This window comes from Acipenser ruthenus, chromosome 9, assembly GCF_902713425.1.
Source record: "Acipenser ruthenus chromosome 9, fAciRut3.2 maternal haplotype, whole genome shotgun sequence".
In the NCBI taxonomy this organism is placed as follows: Eukaryota; Metazoa; Chordata; class Actinopteri; order Acipenseriformes; family Acipenseridae; genus Acipenser; species Acipenser ruthenus.
In genome coordinates this window covers 53,933,997-53,958,697 of record NC_081197.1, presented here as the reverse complement: position 1 = coordinate 53,958,697, position 24,701 = coordinate 53,933,997, and the positions used below count along the sequence as shown (strand labels likewise).

The window sequence follows — 24,701 nt, the reverse complement described above, 5'->3', positions numbered from 1 at the left end:
TTAGGACTTCACTTGGGGCCTTCGAGACTGGGAGAGACAGATATCCCAGATAAACAGTAAAACAGCTGTGTCCCTTGTGCAAAGTGCTATAGCCTCAAAGAGATTTCAAAGCACACCCAATGTTTACAGCATTAAAACCACGCCCTTGGGGAAATCAGTTCCAAAACGGCAGTTCACTAGACAGGTTGCCGGGGCGAAGAGAAAAAGAAAACCTGAGAGTAATAAAAAACAGACAGGATGTGTGGTTCTAATTAAAATAACAGCAGTCCCAAATGGCCTACGTTACCTGGACTTGAGGCAAAGCAGCAGAAAACTCACAGAATCTTTTTTTATTGGAAATCTCTAGACAGCTCTCTTTAAATAATGTACAGCTTCAAAAAGTTCCTCCTTGGTTGAGGGCAGATTTATCTTTCTCTCATGTATTTCCTACACCTTGTTTCTTACATGCCACAGTATGGGGTCTATCTGTAACATGAGGCTTCACAAGAAAGGTTTGGGACTTTGCATTTTCTTTACATTTCCATTTTAAAAACATGTACAGTATGTACAACGTCTGCTAAGAAGTATAAATACCTACTATATTAAATCTATAGCTGATTATATTTATATACTGAACAATGCAGCATAATGTAGTATGAGAGGAAAAACTGTATGAACAAAAAAGGTCAGGGAAAGGCAAAGTCAACTGGCTGATAGGAGTATGGTAACCCTGTGTAACGGGTGGATGGAACTCGGGTTATAAAACCTGTAAGATTCAGATCATTTGTTGCTTTCCCTCCCTTGCATGCACGTGTACACTATTGTGTTTCGTTATTAGTATTACCTAAGATGTTGAAATGAGTATTACTGCCGTTTAGCATTCGTTTTTGATTTATGCTAAGGGATTGCTTCCCTTTCCCTCTCTCTTCAACCCTTCCCTCCCATTATTATACAGAGCATATACTGTACCAATGTCCCCTCTTCCTCACCTATTTTGTAAGCTGTTTACTCCTGTCCTCTTTCCAACACTGCTCCCCTCTAGCTTCCCCTCTTCTCCCCCGTTTGAAACAGGAAATGTACTGTTTCCTTCAACTGTTACATGTTTAGTTTGTTTTTTCAGCCAAAGTATTCCTGTAAAGTAACACTTCTTTTTTTACTACTGATGTAAGTTTTTTTTTCACAACAGGATTTAACAAAAAAAAAAAAAAACATTTGTATAAATGTTTACCATAATACAAGCATAGCAAGTGTAATACATCATAGTGAAAGCAAACCACGGTAAACTGTGATAAAAAAAAAAAACATAGTATAACTAAAGGACAAGCATGGGAAAACTGCTACTGTGCAAATGTACCCTGGTAAACTTCTACAAGTCTACTATTGTATATTGATTATCTTTAAGGGACTGAACCTTTTCAATGTTTTTACATGCACTGTACCATCACAAAAAAAAAAATGCATAGTGGCCAATTGCTCATTTACTTACAATTATATTAAATCAGTACTGTTGAGCCATATCAAGTGTATATACATGGCCTTTCAGCTCCAAAGCAGTAATCATCTTTATAATTCAGTAAGTTAATGTGCGAGATTATATAGAGGACACACACATCAACAGTTACTGTACAATATGCCTACGACTGATTTGTTTTTACTGGCACTTGAACACCAACATGTTACAGTTTGATATTAAAAATACATGGATAAATATAGAGGTAGCTGATTTTTTTAGGTTTATTACCATAAAGCTCTTTGCTAAGAACACTGGTACATGTGTTAGTGTTCTTTGTTCTTAATTTGGAACTTCTAATATAATGTGTACCTTGAAACAGATACGTATAAAGAACAGCCAGTTCCTTACCTTTGACCTGGTGTCTGCCTTCCTCCAGCAACGGTAACATAATAGTGGAGTTCAGACTCCCTGGCGACCTCACTGCTGTGTATACCAAAGGCATTGACTGGACCACCACAGGGATACGATGCACGTGACTCGTCAGTTTGTTAGTTTGGAGGTTCATGGGGCTGGAAGGTGGCACTGGGTGGATGATGTGCAAAAACTGCTGACCCCGCACCCCAGAGGTGGACGCCACAAGTGGGCCTGGCGATAACATGCCTGTTGACGATGCTGATGATACTGAGGCAATGACTGTTGGTGAGGAGGTGTGCCCTGAGGAGGAAGATGAGGATGAGGAGGAGGAAGAAGGGGAGAAGGCTGATGTCACCATGGAAACTGGTGACGACTGTGACGATGAAACAGCTAAGGGGGAGGTCCTGGCTCTGTGTATAGACAAGTCCACTGGCTCAGTCTGTGTTTGGAACTGGTCAGTTGATAGCAAATCCTCCGGAGGCTCTGGTTTCACTTTACTAAGTAAAAGAGGCACGGCTTCCATAGTGGGATAGTTGTGGACTTTTGGAGACTGTGGGGAAAAAAATGGGAAGAATTAGGCATTGTGGTTTTCAAGGTAGAGCTGTAATAGTTACATCACAACATAACATTGGGCAGCAAAATTAAAGAATTTGAACATTTTCAATGAAAGGAGAACACATGTTGCAAATACTTAATTAAATCTTCCAACTGTTTTTTTTTTTCTTTTATTGCAATTGTGCAAAATGCAATATTGTCTGATTTTAAAGACATGGCCTTTAAAAATGCAGCCACTTCCCTAAGCTGAGTCAACTTTGGCTGGAGAGCAGACCTTGACCTCCCACTCCAAAGACATTTTAAATGACCTTTTTATATACTCCATGGATCTGTTTTTACTGTATGATGTGAAGAAAAAATCAATTCTATCATAAATGGCAAATTATTATCACGTCTATATACAGCCTAAATGCAATAATATGTATGCAACATGTCACACAAACTCCATAGATAATAATAAATAACGAATGCAACAGTTGAATATACTTTTTTTTATCAAAGAATAGCATCAGCGAGGATGTTGGACTATGCTATAGAGTAGCATATCAATCAAATCAAAAAACATCAACAAAAAAAAAGTCATCACTAAAATAAAAAGTGAAAGTAAAAATAAAGTCATGTTAACAGTGGCCAGATTTTAAGATGTATGGGTTTAAAACTGTCTCCAGTGATCTTGCTAAATCAGGAAATGAAAAGTATGTTGTCACATTAAAAAAAAAGATATATATATTAATTAAAATGAATGTGCCTATAGAACATGGAAAAAACATGCTTCTTCATTTCATCAGTACATTTTTCATGAGTTTGTTTGTCTCACTGAAATCTAAATCAGGAACCTCCAAAACAGTTAAATGTGAAGATGTTTAAATGTTAACTAACCAAGACCTTGCCCTGATACTTGGTTTGTCTTTAACCCTACACACGTGCAACTGTTCACACGATTATTCAATTCCTGTTTCGCAGATACTGACAACGACTTTCACAGAGAGAAACCATCCTACTTGTGACACTAACTTCAGCCAGTCAAAAGAGAAAACCAAGAACATAAATCCACTCTGCTGACTACTATGCAACTGTAACCAACGGTTCAGTTTCAGGAGAAACACTTTCTGAAGAGGGAAATGATTTATACATGTAGGTGCAAAGAATGATAAAGCAAGTCTACTGGTATTACTGCCAAGCTACCAAGTGCCTATAGATTGAAATACATTTGAATAGGAATCGCATGGGTTACCAACTGACAGACGCCTAACACGGCTCTGCTGTGGCTTTGTCTCTGGTTACATTTAAAGAGAAACAAGTCCTGACCACGAATGCCAATACAGAACTCTTTCAAATGTGTACTAGCTAACTGCACATTTTTTTTTCTATAATGGGCTCCCTATTTCTTAGCTTTAACAGAAGAAATATGCAAATAAAAGCATGTATGTAAAAAGAAAAACAAACAGGGTCTGAAATGCATGCTGGGACAGACAAAATGTGTCTCAAGTGGTCAGTTTTATAAAACCATTAGATCTCATACCACAGTGGGTTAAAGAGGATTATATTTGTCTGTCATGGCAATCATCGTTGTCAGACCATTTGTTTTTAAAACTTTATTTCTTATAATTTAATTATCAGCGCCCCAAAGTTCAACACACTGTATTGCCTTGCTTAAAGGGAGTTAAAATAAAGATGCTTATTTACTTTGGTTTGATTTGTGTAACTTGATTCAGCTCATCCTTTATCTGTGGCTTATATTTAGAACACTGTAGTGGCATTATTATTATTAGTAGTATTACATTATTTAATAGACGCTTTTATCCAAAGCAATCTACAGAAATTAAACACAATATAAAAGTGTATAAGGTACAGCAATCTAGGAGAACACAATGCAAACATGCACTCAGTCTAGAGGATGTTACTGTTTAGTATAGTTAGCAGTAACAAATGACTGGGTACACAGATTGCATGTGGTTACGTGTATATGTGGGTGTATTTTTAAGTAGACCACCTGCAGAATACTGTAGGCTTTCCAAAGGCAAAGGGAAAAGGCAGATCATTGCTATTCTTAGCTGTGCATAGCACTGGCACACCCAAGCAACAACATTATCAGCTAACTTTTGCAACCCACCTTAACTGATATCATTGTACTGTACTTGTTAAAATAATCTCCTAATATATTCATCACTAACCTGGAGAATTACTGGAGGTCAACAAATACAAGACTTCAATACCTTCATTTTAGTTCTTTCTAAATTAAAATAATTCCCTCAACCAGGACCATAAAAGGATATAAATCCCGACAGCAGATCACTTTATTTACCACCGTTTGGTCCCTGGTCATTTTATTTACCACCTCACAATCACACAAGCATGCAAGACATTCAGGGAACATGGTACAACATACAGTCAGCACTCACATATCCAACCCTGTGACAGATATTCAGATAAACTGTAACATTGAAGAGATGGGCTTTGTATCAGAAAACTGGTGACAGAGTCAGAAATCGCACGTGATGGGTAAGTGCATTAATTTGTTACATATATATAATGGGGATTAATTTTATTCTTAATACAAGGCTGGTAAAACACGACTGACGTGTATCTGGGTAACGGATAACCGAGTGCTGACTGTAATATTTTAATTTAGGTGACGTTAATGTATAGTGCATGTGGCCAATAACTTCCTCAACTAGAAAAAACAAGTTGTACCAAGAATATTGTAAATAAACATATCTCTCTGCCATTTAAGGCTACTAAGACAGGAGAGATGGGAGCGACAGACAGTAGATATCATATTTTAAGGATTGTATAGCATGTATCCTTTTTGCATACCATGTACATTGCTTATACTGGTAGTAACACTGAATAGAGATGATGTTAACCATATGCAACCTCTTTATATGGTTTTCTGTCCATCCCAAACTAAGTAACCGCAATAGAATGTCTAAACAATACAGTGTAATGATGCATTCGTTTGTTCAAAGGATCCGCTACCTGACTACCCAGCATAGCACATACAAGGCCATACAAGAATAAAGAATACAGCACCCAGTGGTTCATAAAAAAGAAATACAATCTGTACATCCTAAAAGACAATAAACTCTAAGGATTACCAAAAACAAATAAAAGATTAATAAACAAATTGCAGACGTACTGGTATAAAAATAAACAGAGAACATAAAGTAGAGAAGTATACACTACCAATACATCAATGATACAGATTAGTGTTTGCATCCAGGATGGCTGGTGATGAAAATAACCATAACATTGTCATTGTCAAGCACCAGCTACAGAAATACATCTACATACTCAGGAGGACCCACTACACAATAAATCCCTTCTAAAAAAAGAGAGCAGCACTGATTTCATTAACAGCAATTCACATTCTAGAATATACACACTGAACAGTTCTCACATTCTAGAATATACACAATGAACAGTTCTCACATTCCAGAATATGCACACTGAACAATTCTCCAGGCATTACTTACAGCTGAGTTGACATGACTTCATGTACTGACTGCTGGGTAATGACAAATATACTGTATGGATACCAGCACATGGAAGACATCACAATTCTAAGTTAACTTCATCATCCCAATTAGGAAACTATGACCATTATTGTGGCATTTTGTGGGTTTTTTAATGCAACAAGTACATACTTATGTCTTCTTTTTACTCTTCCCTCTTCGTAAACTTTTCTGAAAGTTATATTTATCTAAAATGAACATTAATGATTCAGACATGTATTTGAAACATTGAATATATGATTAGTAACTGATATATAAGGATTATAAACCCTAAGCCTAAAACAACCTACAACATTGCAGTATGTTCCAAAGAAAAACAAATAAATACAGAAAATGAATGTGCAGTGTGAGTCCCAGCCACAGCCTAAATATCTTTTAAATCTCAAAAATACTAGAATAGAATGCATGATACCACAAATGTACAAATGCCACTTGATAAACCAAAACTCCCTAACAAATACCTTTTCACATTACACAGTAAAAGTAATATTCAATATCTCGTTACCAGAACAAAATATGTCAGATGGATAATAGACTATGGTGAGGTTTACATATGGTGATCATTTCTCAAGCTACTGCCATTAACTATTTACACACTGCTTGATGAAACCGGTTAGCTTTCCTTCTTGAAAATCTAGTCATACTCCTCTCAAGAAACAAACCAAAAAAGCATTGCATCCCTTTTAAAGTAGAACCTTTTTTGCATGGAATGCACATTGCTTGGGATTTCTGTTATTGAAGAGATTAAAAGAACATCTTACATATTCTAGTACTCTATTGGATTTTAAGAAGGATTTACATCAAGGATTCAATTTACATTACAAGCCTACGCTAAAAAAAAATCCCTCAGAGACAGAATGAATTATTGAATTAAACAATTTCACTAGTAAATAAATGTAATGCTGAAATTTAGTTTTTATAGGCTACTTCATGTACCGCTAATGCGTATCGTGCACTAGGGAAGTAGAAACCGCACCGTATAACAGCTTACTTGCATGGTGAAGGTTTTTAATCCTTAACTGATACATATTTTATTGCAAGGGTTTTGTGCAATGATTTTGTAACTTCATGATATTTTTTTGTTTTCTGTGCACAGCACTCACATTTTCATGTCAAGAAACAGCACGCTAGTTTATCACGAAAAGAGATATTTACCCATACTTGCCATGAAAATATTTTATCATGAACATGTCTTGAGGAATGTTCGTGACAAAGTTATCAAAGTGTGATAATACTATAACATGATAAACTCCAAACCGGGCTTGTCTTATCAATAAAGAGATCCTCAATTGATAGGATAACTATTATTTATTCTTCATCGCCTATGTTTCATTTGTAGATCGGTGCATATACACAGGCACACACACTCATCTGTATTGTGGGAACTTTTTATAAAATGGCATAAAGGATGTGGGTTCAAGGAAGTGGTTTGCTTATTTTTCACCCCTTTTTGTACTTTTTCTGCTCTTACTACTGGAAGGATCAGTGTTTAGTGCAATGCACTCGCCACTCTGAGTGTTGAGTCATAATCAGACACTGAAGCATTCCACTTTGGCCTAGGAGTGCCAGCCAAGGATTTCAAATCAATGTCTTTATTAACAATAGCAATATTAGCATTGGTCCCAATTTTGTATTTTGTACTTCAATTTGGACTCTACACATATTTCAAAGGCAACTCTTGGTACCAAATAGTTTCTACTAGTCTAACTAAAATCTGGCCATGTGACCTAGTGCCAGGAAGTGATTAAACACCAGGAAGTAACAGTATACAAATAATGAATGGTTCTCATACCAGAAAGAGGGGCCAGTGACACTGCTACTAATGCTTATAACAGGTAACTTGGGGTGAACCGATGACAATGCAATTTGCAAGCAAGCGCCTTAAACATTATGCAAAAGAGCCAGGCTCCTTTTAACATCATCTCACGACAGGGGTCAGAATGCATAACAACAGCATCACACAACACTGCCTGTTACACTTAGTGGTTTTTATCTGTAAAGCATTTAGAAGCGATGTATTTTGAAAGGCCCTGTATAAGAAATAAAGAGTGATTGATTGATTGGCTTAATTGTTAAGCATTTGTTTTTTAAATCTATGTAAGTCATTTGGTCATATGGTGGCAAAATGGTTGGGTGACACAAATTCAAAGAAATAAAAAAAGAACACAGCACTCATTAAAACATCACTGGTATGTAATTCAATTTTAAGTAAAAATGAAATTGTTTACAAAAAAACACTTAAAAAGGATGCAGACACAGTTCAGAAAAATCCTTTACACTTATTCTTAAAAGCGATTACAAATACGAATCACTAGCAACACTTATTTAAAAAAAAAAAAAAGTCATACACAGGAAGTGAGAAGGGTGGGTACTGGGAGCCAACTATGACCTTTCAAACTTTCTCTGTCAACTATCGTTTGAACCCAATTCATTATAGAGAGCATCAAGAAACCTTCAGAAGCTACACGATGAAACCTGCAGGTAAATGTATAACAAGATAATAACCTGCTTCAAACTGAAAGGATCATTACTTTCAAGATGGTGAGTTTGTCTAGCCAAGGGTTCGTACAATGCTGTATTTGTTGGAAACAATTAGACCCTGTACTCTAAACAAACTCAAACACTAATCAAACAAACGAGCCACTGTTTATCTTTCATTTCATATTTAACTAACCACAGTGTCAATTTGCTTTGTGTTGTGGGTGGCTGTATGGCCATTGCTCAATAACATGTAGCAGGAGAAACTTCTGTATAAAATGCAATTTACTCATTTTATACAGAAGTTTTAATTGTACATTGGAAGTGTATACATTTGGGACCTTTTTTAACCTCTGCAATGAAGTCCAATATCTAATGAGCTGGAACAGTGACTGACACATCTTTGTTATAAAGGGTGGGGCTGCAAAACAGGACTAGGTTTTAAATTCAACCAGAGACCAGATTTACGATTAGACAGGACAGATGGACACAATAATATGATGGTCCTTATTATAATGATCCAAAGTATGATGGATGTCAATACCGCACAGTGTTCAAACATGTTAGCAACATACCTCTGTCATGGCTGTAAATACAAACTAAGGCTTTCAGTATCATGAAAAAGTGGATTAAGATGACCTACTGTACATTCACTCTGTGCATACAGTACATGTAAAATGTAATTTCATTCATAGTTTTCTAAATTCTAATAAACTCAATCATCTGAGCAAAAGAATGTTGTAACCAAGTTTGATCACAATTTAATCAGCAGCTCTCTACGTACTTATTTCACAGATTCGGATGACTTTCACTATGTACAGTTGTAGTCAAAAGTTTACATAACCCAATGGAAATTTATAATTTCTAGAAATATTCTTGAAAACAAATAAATTATAGGAAAAATATTTTGTAGCAAAAGTTTTGGTTTTGTGGATGAGGAAAAAAAAGTTACAAGAAATAGATGCAATTAATTACATGCAATTAATAGCTAGTTGAGGCATCTTTAGCAATAATAACCTCTTTTAAACAATTAGGATATCTGTCAATGAGCTTTTGGCATGATTCTTTAGTGAATTTTGAGCATTCTTCAAGGCAAAATTGTTCCAGTCCATTCAAATTCAGAGGACTTCTCTTGTGCACACTTCTTCAACTAAGATTCTCAATCGGATTTAGATCGGGACTTTGACTAGGCCATTCGAGAACCTTGATTGTGTGCTTTGGATTGTTGTTGTGTTGGAACGTCCAACACAACTGCGGAGGGTTTCAGGTGATTGGCCAATATCCTTTGGTATGCTATGGAATCCATTTTACCGTGTATTGGAAATACATTTCCTGTGCCATTAGAGAAAAAACAGCCCCGTAGAAGGATATTACCACTTCTATGCTTGGCAGTAGGTATGGTGTTCTTTTCTTTGTATGCCTCACCAGACTTTCTCCAAATGTAATGAATATCAGCGTGACCAAATAGCTCGGTTTTTGTTTCATCACTCCACAAAGCCTTTGACCAGAACTCATATCCATTCAAATGCTGTTTTGCAAACTTTAAGCGATTGTCCTTGTGACGTTTTCCTAAGAGTGGCTTTTTCCTTGGCCTGCGACCATTGAGACTGTCACCATGCAATACTTGACCTATGGTTGAAATGGAAACCCTAGTCCCACTTGCAGCCAATTCACTTTGAATATCTTTGACAGTGAATCTCGGATTGTTATTAACCTTCCTCACAATTCTTCTACTTGTTCTTGGTGAAATAACCTTCTTTCTTCCAGAACGAGGGAGCATTGTGACCATGAGTCTAGTACTTTTTGATAATAGAAACAATAGTTGAAATTGGGATACTCAAATGCTTGGAAATCTTCTTGTATCCTTCTCCAGCTTTATTATAATAAATAATTTTCTGCCAAAGGTCTTAAGATAGCTCTTTATTTTTTCCCATATTGACTTATTGGTAATGACAGCAATCATCCTATGCCTAACCCTTTTATACGCTATAAGAATGTTCACCTACAATCCTGCATTTTCTAGACTTTTCTAGAATTAGGTTCTGCATTATCATATTGAAATTTCTAGCACCTTGTAGACAATACTATCATAGCATCAAACGGTATGAATATTTTTTAATTAGCATTTTTGGAATTTTGCAAAAAAAATTCTGAAATAAATAATTGTAGACATCTATTTCTTGTAACTTTTTTTTCCCAAAAGTAAATAAATTAATAATAAAATTATAACAACCTTGACTTGCATAAAGAAGGAAAAACATTGAGTGAAATAGCTCTCATCACTGTCGCATCACTGTCGATCAAATCAACAGTACGAAGGTCACTCTTGAAATCAGGACTTAAAGGATGTGTTGCAGTAAGAATACCTCTGTTAAGAAAGGGGAACAAGACTAAAATGCTAAAATATGCACAAGAACACAGACATTGGTCAAAGATGCTTTGGACTGTTGATGGATGGACAACGACACCTGTGCCTTCTGCCAGTTCTGTTGTCAATTCAACGCTTGTCTTCTTTCTATTCCTTAAGGATATTATCTTCAAGTATTGCTTCATGACTGGTCTTCCAGTCCTGCGTTTGTCAATTACAGGTGATGTTTCTCTGTACTTGTTGATTATGCTTCGGATACCACACCTTGAAAATCAAGTGATGCGAGCTATTTCACCCAATGTTTTTCCTTCTTTATGCAAGTCAAGGTTGTTATAATAGTAGAAAACACTAGTGGAAAATGCAACATGACTAGGACTTTTGCACAGCAGTGTATATATATATATATATATATATATATATATATATATATATATATATAGCACCCAAGCTATTGATCTTATTTCATTTAGTATTCTTTCTTCATTTTATATAATTTTCCTGTAACAATGCAGGCTGCTCTTAATTTCCATGAGTCATTGTATTGACGACATGTTTTAAGCTTACCAACCCCCCAGCACAGCCACAAATACAGATTGTTCTGAACAATTCCATTAATAACGGTAATACTGAAGGCCGCTTGTTTTTTTCAGTCCCCATTCTGAATTAAATCAACACTCTTTTCTGTGTTCTTCCAATTCACATGCAGCCCATAGAGTCATGAGAAATAATAGAACATATTTAACAGTGCTTCCTTTCTCTCAAAGCTTGACTGCGATAAGGCCCCAGACCACATACATTTATTTTTAGAAGAATCAATGATAACAATTATAATTATACATAGACAGGTGTAACTGCAATAGGGTCACATAGTAGTAAAAAGAGTTCAGTCAGGAAACTACCATTACTTCCTGACTTGAGGTCTGTCTTGTTTCCTATGCGATACAATATTTATTAAAACATCTTTGGCCTTTAGACTTGCCCTTCGAGGTACACCTACCCATAATTTAGTTTGCTGATAGTGGAGAGGCTGACTGTAGAGAAGCCATGGGCAGGGGTGCAAGATAACTGCCCCCCCCCCCCCCCTTAGACAAAGCAGGAAACCAGGTGGAGGCTTGGGAGGAGGAAGCAAACTCTGATGTACAGCAGGGAAGAATGGATTGAGGTAATATATAAAGATCTTTCTAGCTTATCATTAGGCGTGTTGTTTATCGAATGACAAATGAGGAGATACGAGCCATTTGACTGACGAATGTTCTGGAAATGAGAGTGCCTAATATGCTTGATGTTTACGATTTTAATCTATCTTAAAAAAGAAGTTCCCTGCCTGAGCCACCGCTTTGCTAAATTGCTACACCCACTTCATTCCAGTCAAAGTACTGCTGGTGAATTATATATCACAGAATCTTAGTATGTTTCATTACCAGTTTGCATGCTAATGGTCACAATATTATACCAGTAATGTTCACTGGATACAGTGACCAACATCTGACTAATAACACAACTGCTTTCCTGCTAAAAGGACAACCCTGCTGTGTGTCCGTGTTCTGTAAGACAAGACACTTGTATCTCGCATATCAGACAAAAAGGGGCATCTCCTCTTGCAATATCCTTTAAGCAGTAAGGCTAGGCCTTTCTCAGCACAAGCTTTACCACAGTGTTATTCGTGTTCTTATCAGATAGTAAGATACAGCTCAATCTCAATCCCACACATTAAACACGTTATTATTTATCTTTAGAACTTAACCCTTCACAAGACACAAGTGTTCTCTCAAACAACTCATTTACAGTAACTAACACAATAATCCCATAAATCATGTTGTACTTCCATTGGCTGTATAGGTCTCAATGTGCAGTTCTAAAATAAACACGTTATAGCACACGTGTATTTTCATTTTAAAAGCATGATTTCTGGTACTACTTTAGATTAAAGGAAGCTCTCAGTTGCTATGCCTTATTTGTGGGTTATCTCTTTGCAGTTGCACTCCCTGGGTCATTCCACCTCAGAAGTCAAAGCATATTACCGGCTGAAAAGCATGAAAGTCATTAGAAGAAGCATCTGATTGGCTATTGACAGAAGAAAAAAAACAGTGAAGGGGTGAGGACACTTTTGCTATCAAGGTGAAATGACCCAGGAAGTCTAAACTCATGTTTTCTTTAACCTATTATAGTTTGAAATGAAAATGCATGTTTCTATAATGTGTTTCTTTCAAAACTGCACATTTAAGAACTATAAAACGAATAGATATACATGGTGCAGCAATTTTATTTAACTATTTTGTTAGCTACAAGTAATTTAATGACTCCAGCCCATGTTTGTTGACTTATATCATTATCTATGCATATGTACTTACAACCAATACCATTTTCCTTGTGAGCCTAGCCCAACAAACTATAAAAAAGAATTCCTCTAAGCAAATTAATTTGGATTTAAATAACTCAATTTAAGATTATTTTTATTTTATTTTACTTTTCCTTGTGTAATATTAAAGAGACATAAAAGTAGATTTTAGTTCTAATTATTCTATGTAGTATATGATCACTAAATAATAAAAACAAAATCCACTTGTTAAACAACGTAGCTGTAATAGTTAAGCGACAGCACCTAGTTTTAAAACACTTCTACTGCGGTGTTCAAGCACATGGATTCTAGTTCCAGGATACTAGGCATACACACATCTTACTATTGCAAGAAAGGTTTAAGTTACACAGTCAGTAACTGAACAGTAACTTTGCTTTCTGCACTGCATCATCTTCTCTCTTCATGTAACCATGCCCTACTTGCTTCTGCTTGTATCAGTTCCCAGTAGGTGTTTAGCAAATTGGTTGCAATTACATCTCCTCTTCAAATGTGATATCCAGCGCCCATCTAGACCACAGCTTAGTGGTGGTCTGAAACCACACAGCACTTGCACAATACTGGCAACTCTCAGGCAAGAATGTGCTGTCATATCTGCATCAGAAACGGTACCATGGAGAACGCTGAAATGATATCAAATACACCTAAAAAAAAGACCACAATGCTACAGGTTTACAAGAAAGTGAGAGCAGTTGGACAGATCTGTCTTCCAAAACTGTAATACTGGGTCAAACAGTTCTCCTATTAAAAACTATGGGGAGATGTTGTATCTCACTTGGGCTACTATGCCTATAACATGGTATCTGACAACCAGGCATGGAATCCAGGCATGCAACCTTGTTTGTGGTCTTGTAAATATTTGTATGTTAGGTTTGTGTAGGCAGCATTGTTAATGTTAACAGTATTCCAACAGTAACCCTGACTCAACTTTAAAAGGAGATACCCCAATGTGCTTCTTTAGGAATGCAGGATCTGTGGTGAATCTGCTGTCACAGTGTTTTTACACCAGAGAAGCAAAGGGAGCCCCGCTTATAGAAACAGGAAACCACCAGCCTGCAGCAAGGCAGTCTCACTTGAAGCCTGGTATTTATTATTTATAAGACAGCTGGTCTAGCTCTCTTTGTGGTGCTGGTTCAATGAAGGAAATCATCTACCTATGTTATGTAATTTACTGTCTGAATCCATCATTCACAGTGATGCAAATTCACAGCCTTAGTTCATTTGTGAAAATAGTAATAGTTCTTTAATGTATACTTTTTTGTATAAAAGGAGCACTACCTCAAAGTTATCTGCTATAGTGGTGCTTTCCATCCTCTACTATTACTCTAGAGTATTGTTTATTTTCTAATGTGTTGATGTTTATATTGAAACATTTTACAGGGTTTATAGGTATCGGGAGAAATATGTAACAGTTATGAACAAAACAATTGTGATTAAAATAGATTAATGTCAATAAATTGTATGTTTTTGGCAATATACTTTTTAGCTGCAAGTAATAAGGATGAACAAGAAAGATCTTTTTATGGGCTTGCATGTTTAGCCGCCTTTGCAGTACGTGTGTGTGTGTGTTTTAAAGACCTTGTTGCTGAGCACTCAGTTGTATTCATTTGCATAATCTGCTGTGCTAATCATGTCTAAAGAAAGAAAAAGATTATTTCAGTCCATTTACATTCTTTTCAGAGCTTCCAGTAAACCTTTTCCAATGCTGGGAACAGCATTTTGTTCATATTTCTGAAGCAGACACACAAAAGCTTCAGTATGTTCAAATGCTAATCTACCCCCTGATTTCTGGGCGGTGTCTTTCTGTTTAGGTGTTTCCTATATTGATGATTTCCTTTCAGTGAATACATATTACCAAAAGAGGACCAGCATGTCATGCATGCATACATGCTTTTCCTATGTTTCAATCTGTGTCATAAAAGAATATCACTGTGCTGAGGTAGCCACTGAAGTCTTGAAGGCATATTCCAACCACCATTAAGGTTAATCGCCACACACAGAGACACTTCATTAGCACAAACCTCATCAGCATAACTAATTCTTTACTGTCCTATAAAAAACAATCAAACATATTTGACTGATTATAGGGTACTTTGGAAACTGTTCCTAAAAGCTATTTACCCCTGGGAGCAATTTCAAAATGAGTTTTATGAAAGGAAAACAGACCAGTTATAAATCATAAATATTAAGAATGCATTTAAGTGCACTTCAGCGTCCATCTATAAACATGGTACACTGAGGAATTCTTCAAACTTAACTGTGAAACTGAAAGTCGACTAATAAAAGCTAAAGCATTCCTTCAATGTATTTTTCCAAAGACACTTTTCTCAAAACTGTACACCAAATTATGGTATACTCTACTGTATCATATCTGTTGCTTGAAAATTGAAATGTTGATATCCAAAACAGACTTTACAAACGGCAACAAAGAAACATAAGACAGTATTAAGTGTGTGTGTGTGTGTGTGTGTGTGTGTGTGTGTGTGTGTGTGTGTGTGTGTGTGTGTGTGTGTGTGTGTGTGTGTGTGTGTGTGTATAGGGTCTCCACGGTAATACAAAAGTTAAAACATCTTTGAGCCGAACATTCAGTTTTAATAGCTTACCAAAAGTTTGAATGGCTTACCTGATGAAGCCGCGTTAGTGTCGAAATGCGTTGTTTGTTTGTCTGTCTTACGACCATGTTTTTAAACAAATAAAGAGATTTTTTTGATGAATACAAATGAGCAGGAGTTAAATATTGAATCCTTCTGAAGAAGAAACATGATGAGAGTGCGATTATGAATGTCCATACGGAAACTTTTGGTAAGATATTAAAACTTCATTACATACAAATACCTTACACGGGTCAGCACCACTTCAATACTAAGCATTGTAGTGCACAAATGACTTTCATTATATATATATATATATATATATATATATATATATATATATATATATATATATATATATATATTATTATTATTATTATTTATTTCTTAGCAGACGCCCTTATCCAGGGCGACTTACAATTGTTACAAGATATCACATTATTTTTACATACAATTACCCATTTATACAGTTGGGTTTTTACTGGAGCAATCTAGGTAAAGTACCTTGCTCAAGGGTACAGCAGCAGTGTCCCCTATCAGGGATTGAACCCACGACCCTCCAGTCAAGAGTCCAAAGCCCTAACCACTACTCCACACTGCTGCCCTATATATATATATATATATATTAGGAGTGGTACATAGAGCCATTATCTGTATCTGTATCTGTACTCGTGCCCATGCTATTCGTTATTTGTTTATGAATTCGGATGTGTATTCGTCAAACTGGAAGTGGGCGAGGCAAAATCGGAAGTTGTTTAAAACTCATTTTTTGTAGCCTTATTTACACTGGAAAAATGTCCTGAGTGACAAAACAATGCAACCATGTGCAGTTTTCAATGGACCACACATGCAAACTTTGCTTATACTGTGTATAATATATACTGTGCACTCCAGTCCTGTGCTGTATTTTGTAACAAAGCTCTACTATAAGTTTTGGGGTTTTATTTTTGATGACATAATGTCCCTTTAAGTCCCTATTTACAGTAATCATTAACAACAACGTGGAATGAACGATAATGTAAAAAGTTTTTTTTTGTCAAACGATTACAATGCAGAGAAAGCAGCACCAATATCAAACAAAAGACGCAATCAAAACTATTTATTATAAAGAGCTACAGTAGCAGAACATCGTAAGAAATTATTAGTTTAACTTATTATTTACAAATGTCTTATCTCACAATCAGACAGCTAGTGAAACATAGCAATCAAAACACAGCAATCAAAACAATTTAAAAATAAAAAAACATCTGTAATGAATTTACTGAGGCAAGCGTAGGCAAAGCAGAGAAATGCTGCCTTTTTTAATAAATATAAATAACTGTGATTTTTGGGGTGAAAAAAACAGCACTGTGAGCTATGCTAAAGAAATATAGAGTGACTGAAAGCTCTAAACACAGGCAGTCATGGAGCAGCCATCATTGTATTAAACAAACACAAAAAAATGAACGTTTTTTAAAATCAAATAAACTTTTCTAAAATCCCAAACCTCAGTAAGACAGTGTTTTTCCTCTTTCAAACAGCCTGCAGCGCACATCCTAACTAGTGCCTAGTGCTGCAAACGTGCACGATACACAGAGACAATGTCATCTTTCTAAACTGTTTACAAAAATATTACATTTATATTTTCACAACGTTTAAAAAAATGTCAACATTCCTACCCCCTCCAAAAAAAATACTTTTATTATGACAACACAAACTTTTTCTTGACATGGTGAAACAAATTTAAGTACAATTCCAACTTTACTTTTCCCTCTATAGACCTCTCGAATCGAATTAACTGAAGCATTGACTCTGTACAGTGACACAGACCAGCTCCACCTTCTTCCCCACACCGATCGGCTGTCACAGACTGCAGAGGGAAGCGTGGTTGAAATGAGAGACACTTCAAACACTTTGTTTGCAACGAATACTGCCTGACACTATTTGGCCATTACTAATATTAGGAAGAAGACCATTATTCGTGCATATCCGAATACGAACACATATTCAGGAACACCCCGGGAACACCCCTAATATAGTTCTGTGTCCAGATTGTTACCATAAAACAGTCACCCATCTACAATTGGCCCTGGCTTGCACCTAACTTCGCAGGCTACTGTAGAAGAGCTGAGAGATTAAATGGAGGGTGGCTGTGGACACTATCAAGGCAACATGGGGGCACGTATTTCCGATTTGTTCAATGCTTGTTTTTGGATTAGGAAATCACTGGTCTCAATTCACAATTTTTGAAGAGTATATGCCATGTTCCCATGAATGGTTTTAGAAGCAGTCAAAGTAATGGGAATTGAGTAGTTCACATGTTGACCAGCACTGGAACTGGACAAGGGCACCAGGGTTAACACCCATGTCTTTTTATGAATGGATCTTTAACGTTCATAAAATAAAACATGTTTAAAGTCTTGTCCAAAGGCTCGTCCATAAAAGTGACAAATGCTGAGCCATTTCCCCCTTTTGTTGCAGCATGTGATACTTATTGAAGGCCTGAGAACCTCTGGGTAGGCTGGCTGGTTGACTGGAAGACAGACAAACCTTACTTGGTTACAAAATAAAGCCACAGGGGACGGGCAACCCAGAATCAATATAATTAAAACTGGGAGAGTCACCTAATCATTTGGGTATCCAAGATCTTCCAGTCAGCCTGTGGAACTAATGGCTGTGTTTATCCAATCATTCCAGCAAACATAAGGATACAAGTTGGAAGTAGTTATTTGTGTGAATCTGTTGCTGTGTTTCTAAAGAATAAACTACTACAACAATGCTTCATAGCATTATATTAAAAAATGAACAACACATAGTCCATGAAGGGTGGTTCTTTCATAACCAAAATGTTGACATAAGCGCAAGGTAAGTTACTTAATATTATCCTTTAACTAGAAAACATACCTGCTCAAGTGACTCACAGCAGAGCAGAACACTGTAGCTCCAAAGAAGGGTGTTGATTTGTAGAGTATGTTTGGTTTATTTTCAGGCTTTTTTTTTTTTTTTTTTTTCAAACTGTTCTAACTGTTGTGCCACAAACACAAAAAAATGACCCAAAGCGTTGTATTCTTGCTGGCTGGATACTCCATTGTATCTCTAAAGCACTGTTTTTGAAGCTCCCAATGAGAACAAAAAACAGACTACCAAATGACATTAAAAATAGAACTGAGAAACGCTTTTTTGTCAACATGATGGATGTTCCCAGAGACTAATGTCAACAGAAATGGAAAATGTGTTAAACCTCAGCAACCCCCGCTCTTTCGCTTTCGTGCTTTTCATCTTTCTTCAGTTGGCCGGCTTAGCCTTCATAACAATCATTTCTGTGGGGCTAGTTTTAAGTAGAGCTAATTTTCCAAACAGTTTCAATCAAATATTTAATAGAGCAGGCCCTTTATAGAAACAGTGTGGCCGAGAGCCACAGAACCGGGTTTGAACAGGCTGAACTGCACTTTGTTTTTTAAATGCATCAAGATTACAGTGCTGGACATCAAAGTAGACTGTTTTGCATTAAAACATGAAGTTTTCAAATTATTATTTTTTTTTCTGTCAACTCACTAAAAGAGTTCCGCTCTGATTGCATTGTTAATATCCATTGAGAGAGAGAAAAAAAAAAAGATTTAATCACACGATCTACTCCTGCTTAACTTTGTGAAAACAAAACAAAGCCTTTCTTTTTCCACTATTCATGTAAGATCAGTTGTAACTGTGAGCTTCTTTCTGCAGCCATTTTTGAGAGAAAAGTGCTATATACAGACAAACATTTTTTGGTAAAGGCTGTCAAAATGTTTGCCCACTTACCTGTATTTTTACCCCGTAATTTATGACTGAGTTTTAAGTTATGGATGCGTAAAGCACTGATTTAAAAGTAGGTAATTTTGAGTCCTACAACAATAAAACCACAACCCAAAGTGTGAGACTGGACTTGCGTTTCACACATCTAAGACAGGCATGGTTTTCTCAAAACTAGTTACATACAACTGCCTGTCACTCCCTCGTTGTACAGTGTTTCTGTGCACAACTATGATGCTTTAGTGTTCTGTGTTCAGTTTTATTTAATATTGATTTTATTTATAAATTGAAAGTTAAATGTAATCATATATATTTTGCCCACAGGACAAGACAATCAGTACCACAAACCAATTAATTGAGAAATGAATGTGGAAGCATCTTTCCAAGTGTCCAAATAAAACAAAGCCAAGGTACTGTGGGCTATTCAAAAAGGGGGGAAAAATCTACAACAAATGTGTACTTTATTGATTCATTTAGTTATTTTTCCCATTTTACACAAGTTCAAATCAGCAATATGATAAAAATCGACAGAAAGCAGTTCTACATTCCCAGCAGACTCAAAGCAGGCAAAAGAGTAAAAGGCCAGCCAGTTTATTTATCAAGTTACATCACCCTGTTGTTTTTTTCACAGGATGCGAGTGTCAGGGGGGGCACCAAAAATATCACAAGAGCTAAACAAATGTTCTTACAGTGAAACTATTTACAAACACATGTTTTAAGTTAGGCCAGGAGGCTGTGTGGCTTGGTCGGTTTGAAGCAAGACAGAGAGCCTATCACTTCAAGGTCACACATTTGATTCTAGTTCAAGGCAGTAGTGACCACGTTGTTTTCATTTGATGGCTGCTCCAAGGGGCCATGCAAAAAAAAAAACCGTAGTGGTCCAACCCATGTCCTATTTTCAAACAAAAACATGTTCATTCTTGGCAAGGTTGTCAGCTGTGGGTGGTGAACTTGAATGAGCTAACTCATAGAAGTGATTTTTCTGAGTGGAATGCTTCTTTGAAACTGCTTGTGCAATACTTACACTGAATGAAATATTGGACTTAACTCTTCAGTAGATATTGAAGATTCCTATAGTCACATCACACTCTATACATTTCAGTGCAGCTCAGCAAAGCAGATCCACATTATGGGCTCAGCTGTGGTTTTCTACAATGCTACTTTTTTGTTTTACAGAAAAAAATGACTAATGGGAGCACTATGGTTCAGGCTGTTTAGACACGGGACCCCCTTGGAAGGTCTGGGAATAATTACGGGTATCACGAAGAGGAAAGGGGAGTTGTCTGGAAACCACTGCTTACCCGTTGTTCGGATTCCAACAGCTCTGTTTTGACTCTTACTGCTGGCATCCCGTCAAGCATTAACATTATGTTGTCAGCGGTGACTGTGCTCTGCAAAGGAAAGAAGGAAGGTGTCAGAACAAGGAACCAAACATATTCAAAATGGCAGAGCATATCTCAAAGGTTGTATTTGTTTTTGGTGTAAAAAAAGAAATAAAGCACAATGAAGATTTTCCCCCAGAAAAGGCTTTTTACTACACATCACATTCCAAGAAACAAAATAAATAACCATCATCTATGCCATTAGGACAATGCTTTTCAAAGTGAAAAGAATTGACATTTAAAAGTTAACTTTTGTTGAGTCAAGGCTATTCATTAAATAGAATTGAAATTTGACTCTTTAAATAGCATATTATAGCACACTTCAAGAATTGTTTTTTATACTCTATGCCATTGCTTCTTCCAAAGAAGGAGTTGTTTAGGTCTCTTTTAACAAGCGTTCCATGAAAAGGTTTTTTTTTTCTTTTCATTTGTACTTGCAGTATGAGTCAAAACCTGCAGCAAAATCTGTTGGCTGTTATCATTTTTCATTTTCTTTAACCTCCCCCCTAAGATAACACTGCTGCCCGCTCTGCAAAACAAAATCAGCATACAGCTACACAACACCAAAGACCTCAGAGACCTCAGAAACTATGTCTGTAGGAGGCCAAAGTCGTCAACAGCATTCTCACAAAAGTGGATAAAACGTCAAACCTGAGACCTATTAACTGCTGTGGTTATTCTCTTTCTTTTTTTGTGTATGCTTGTTTTGGTGTTTAATTTTCTCCTGTTCTGTAGGAGTATGAAAGGTTAATTGTGTTTTAAAGCAACTACAACCTTGCCCTGTCAGTTTCTGTGGCACTGAATATAAACTGTTAAAACTGACACCGGGATGACATTATTTAAACACTCAAATCCATTGTTGTGTTCCATGCATCTTGACTGAAAACATGATGCATAATCTGGCAAATCACTTTTGATAATGACCCACTAGAGTAGATAGAATATACCGTATCAGTGGAATCAGGCAAGTAAAACATACTTATGGAAACAAAATATGTTGTATATTACAATATATTATGGATCACTAAGTAGTATGTTATATGATACGTGGAATCTATTTAACATTGACTTTCCTTAGGATTACATATACAGCATATACAGTATATGGCTTTGAAGATTTTTATTAAATATAATACTGTGTAAAAAAAGGAGGAATCCTGGCCTACTTAGAAGGAGACTGAGGTAGAGCCTGCATGTGAGAATGCAAGAGGAATTTAGTTGATGGGCCAGTCAAGCAACGAACCAGCCAGGTAGTCAGCAGGGATATGAAGAGAGGCAGAAAGAACAAGAGGAGACAGAGAGTGTGAAAGCTGGAGGATTACTATCGCCACATTCCATATGCACCAGGAAATCTGCACCATCATCATTTTCAAATATCAGACTGAGGCTGCTGCAGTCTACAATCCATTCTGCAACCGGACCATTCACAAAAGTCAAAGATCACTGGTATGTATATATTTTTTATCCAATATTTCCAATATAGTATACTGACAGCTTTCTTGTTCAACCAACTTATTTATTTCTGCAGTAGGAGAAAATTGTGTATGCATCATCTCTTTAGTGTGTATCTGCAACTTGGCTCTTGCAGCACTCTTTGAAAGCTGCACAAGTCTGCAAGATCGCTGCAGGCAGCTACTTTGTGATTTCACCTTGCTGTAAGAAATGCTAGGCTGCCAGATCTGCATGAATCTGCCTGCCTTGAATGCCACCAGCATAGTGTAACAACACACACAAACAGGAAAATAGCCAGGTTTAAATTGTGTTACCGGAACATGGTAGTATGTATTTGAATGCAACAAATAAAACATAAAGCAGATAAGAACAAACTATGTAGTAGTACAGTACAATGATAGCAATCCTAATGGTGTTGTATAAAGAGTGTAAAGTGTAAAACACTGCTAGAGAAAGTTCCTTAGTGCATTGCCTGAACACAGTGCGGCAGGCTCCATGTTAGTTCCATTTCGAGAATTGATTTCATTTAAAGGTGTTATTGGCTTCATTAAAATAAGCAGGTAGTTGGATGAGTGCTGCTTCTGAATAAAAATCTACTTCTATTTACATTTTTTAAGCTGGCAGTAATATAAATAGTTTCACTATTGTGTAAAGAACGTTTCCAAGGTACACGTGATGCATTTTATTTGTTTATTGATTACCTATTTCTACTTCCAAATGGCATTTTGTGCATCTTTCAAATTAAATGTGTTACAACTGCAGATCCTAATGTGCCTTCACCTCTTGTCCTTATGGTACAAGAGTGTCTTCTCGCAGAGCATATTATTATTATTATTATTATTATTATTATTATTATTATTATTATTATTATTATTATTATTACATAAAAGTTGAACATTTGAAAGATTAACATTTTCAAAGTTGAACTAAGTTACCCTATAGTTAAAAAAAAAAAATCCACAAAACTACAAATATACAGTATGCATGCTTGTCATGTCTAAAATGTGCAGTAATTTCCACAAATTTACACCTGGTGCATTACTGTTCATCACAATGCAGTTTGTGTTCAACTAAGTTTAAGTTGCCCCTGCCTTTAAGAATTGGAAACCCTACATTAAAATGCACTCCACTAAGCACCAGGTCTTTCAAAGCCAATTTATTGTTGTTCTGTGGGGATTTTATCTTCTTTCCTATGGTTCAGCGACTTGGCTGCTGCTGCAGGGTGGAGCAGCAGCAGAAGTCAGTCTGGCATTTACAAGTACAAGAGCACTACAGTACAGTTATATACACAGAGAGAAACAGCCCTTGTCATCTTGTCATTTCTCTCGCTCTCTCTAGAAAGTAAAGCTTTTTTAACAGTGGATTCAGGGATCCTATAATAGGATGTCTCTAAGGCCGGTTTGCTTATGGACAAAGAAGGATGAGCTGCTGTGGATTTCCATTTTGAAGACTGTTGGTGAAGAGGTTGTCTTGTGTGGGAGACAAAGAGAGACTTGCTGGAGAGGAAGATTTAATGAACTGTTACAATCTGATTACAAACTAAGTTATTTGAGCGCTGCACCAATTTAAAGGAGATAATGTCTAACCATTTCAGTATTTGACTCAGCTGCATACAGTACAAACCACAAAATGCGCGTTCAACCAAAGAAAATGACTGTAAAATCCATAGATTAAAAAATTAATAAAAATACATAGTGTGTACAGTAGCTGTACCATCTGTAACCAGAGAGAATCTTTGTCATTGGTACTGCAGTACATTTTCAAAGTGCCCTACTTATGTTCCATAACCCTACCCTGGACCACCCTGTGACAAAGTCAGAGAGGGCAGTCACTAGCCATTCAATCGTTGGGCTCTTTTAGAGATGTAAGAGACCTGCAATTTAGTGACACTAATGGTGGTTGTTTTATAATGTGAACACACTAGGAAGCACATTGAAGGACTACCAGCAATACATCAGAAGTTGCTTCCATGTGCAAACACATATTTTTTCAATATTCCAAATGTTCATTTGTGTTCTAACTGCAAAATATCTACTGCTTGCCTTTTGGTTCAATCTATTTTGGATACAGGCTACCATAGATGCTCATTACTGAAGTCCCTAGAATAAAAGATAATTAACTTTCTTAATTCAAAGTTATCTGTTTACAGTTGGTATTTATGTTACCAGTAAAAAAAAGGGTTTTATGTTTAGAAATTGATTTATGGATTTGTGCACAATATGTCACTCGTAATTAGGACACACCGATAGATTCCAATGGGGAGGGATTCTAAATAACTTTTGTAATATTAGAATGTTTTATAGAAATATGTTACTATTCTTCAGAAGTCCATTGTAAATATTGCTACTATTATTATGGACTTCCATAGTATTCGCCTTTGTTGAAATTAA

The 24,701-nt window shown here is 36.4% G+C and overlaps 1 protein-coding gene across 1 annotated transcript in view; it reads right to left on the bottom strand.

Moving 5' to 3' along the window:
• Positions 1-24,701, bottom strand: part of LOC117405728 (Krueppel-like factor 12) — a 77,174-nt gene that overhangs the window by 30,498 nt on the left and 21,975 nt on the right. Inside the window, exons 2-3 of the mRNA XM_059030261.1 lie at positions 20,779-20,868; positions 1,841-2,396 (exon numbers count right to left, since the gene is read on the bottom strand). Of these exons, the coding sequence (XP_058886244.1) occupies positions 1,841-2,396; positions 20,779-20,844 (622 nt within the window). The 5' untranslated portion in view covers positions 20,845-20,868. The remainder of the gene's footprint in view (positions 1-1,840; positions 2,397-20,778; positions 20,869-24,701) is intronic.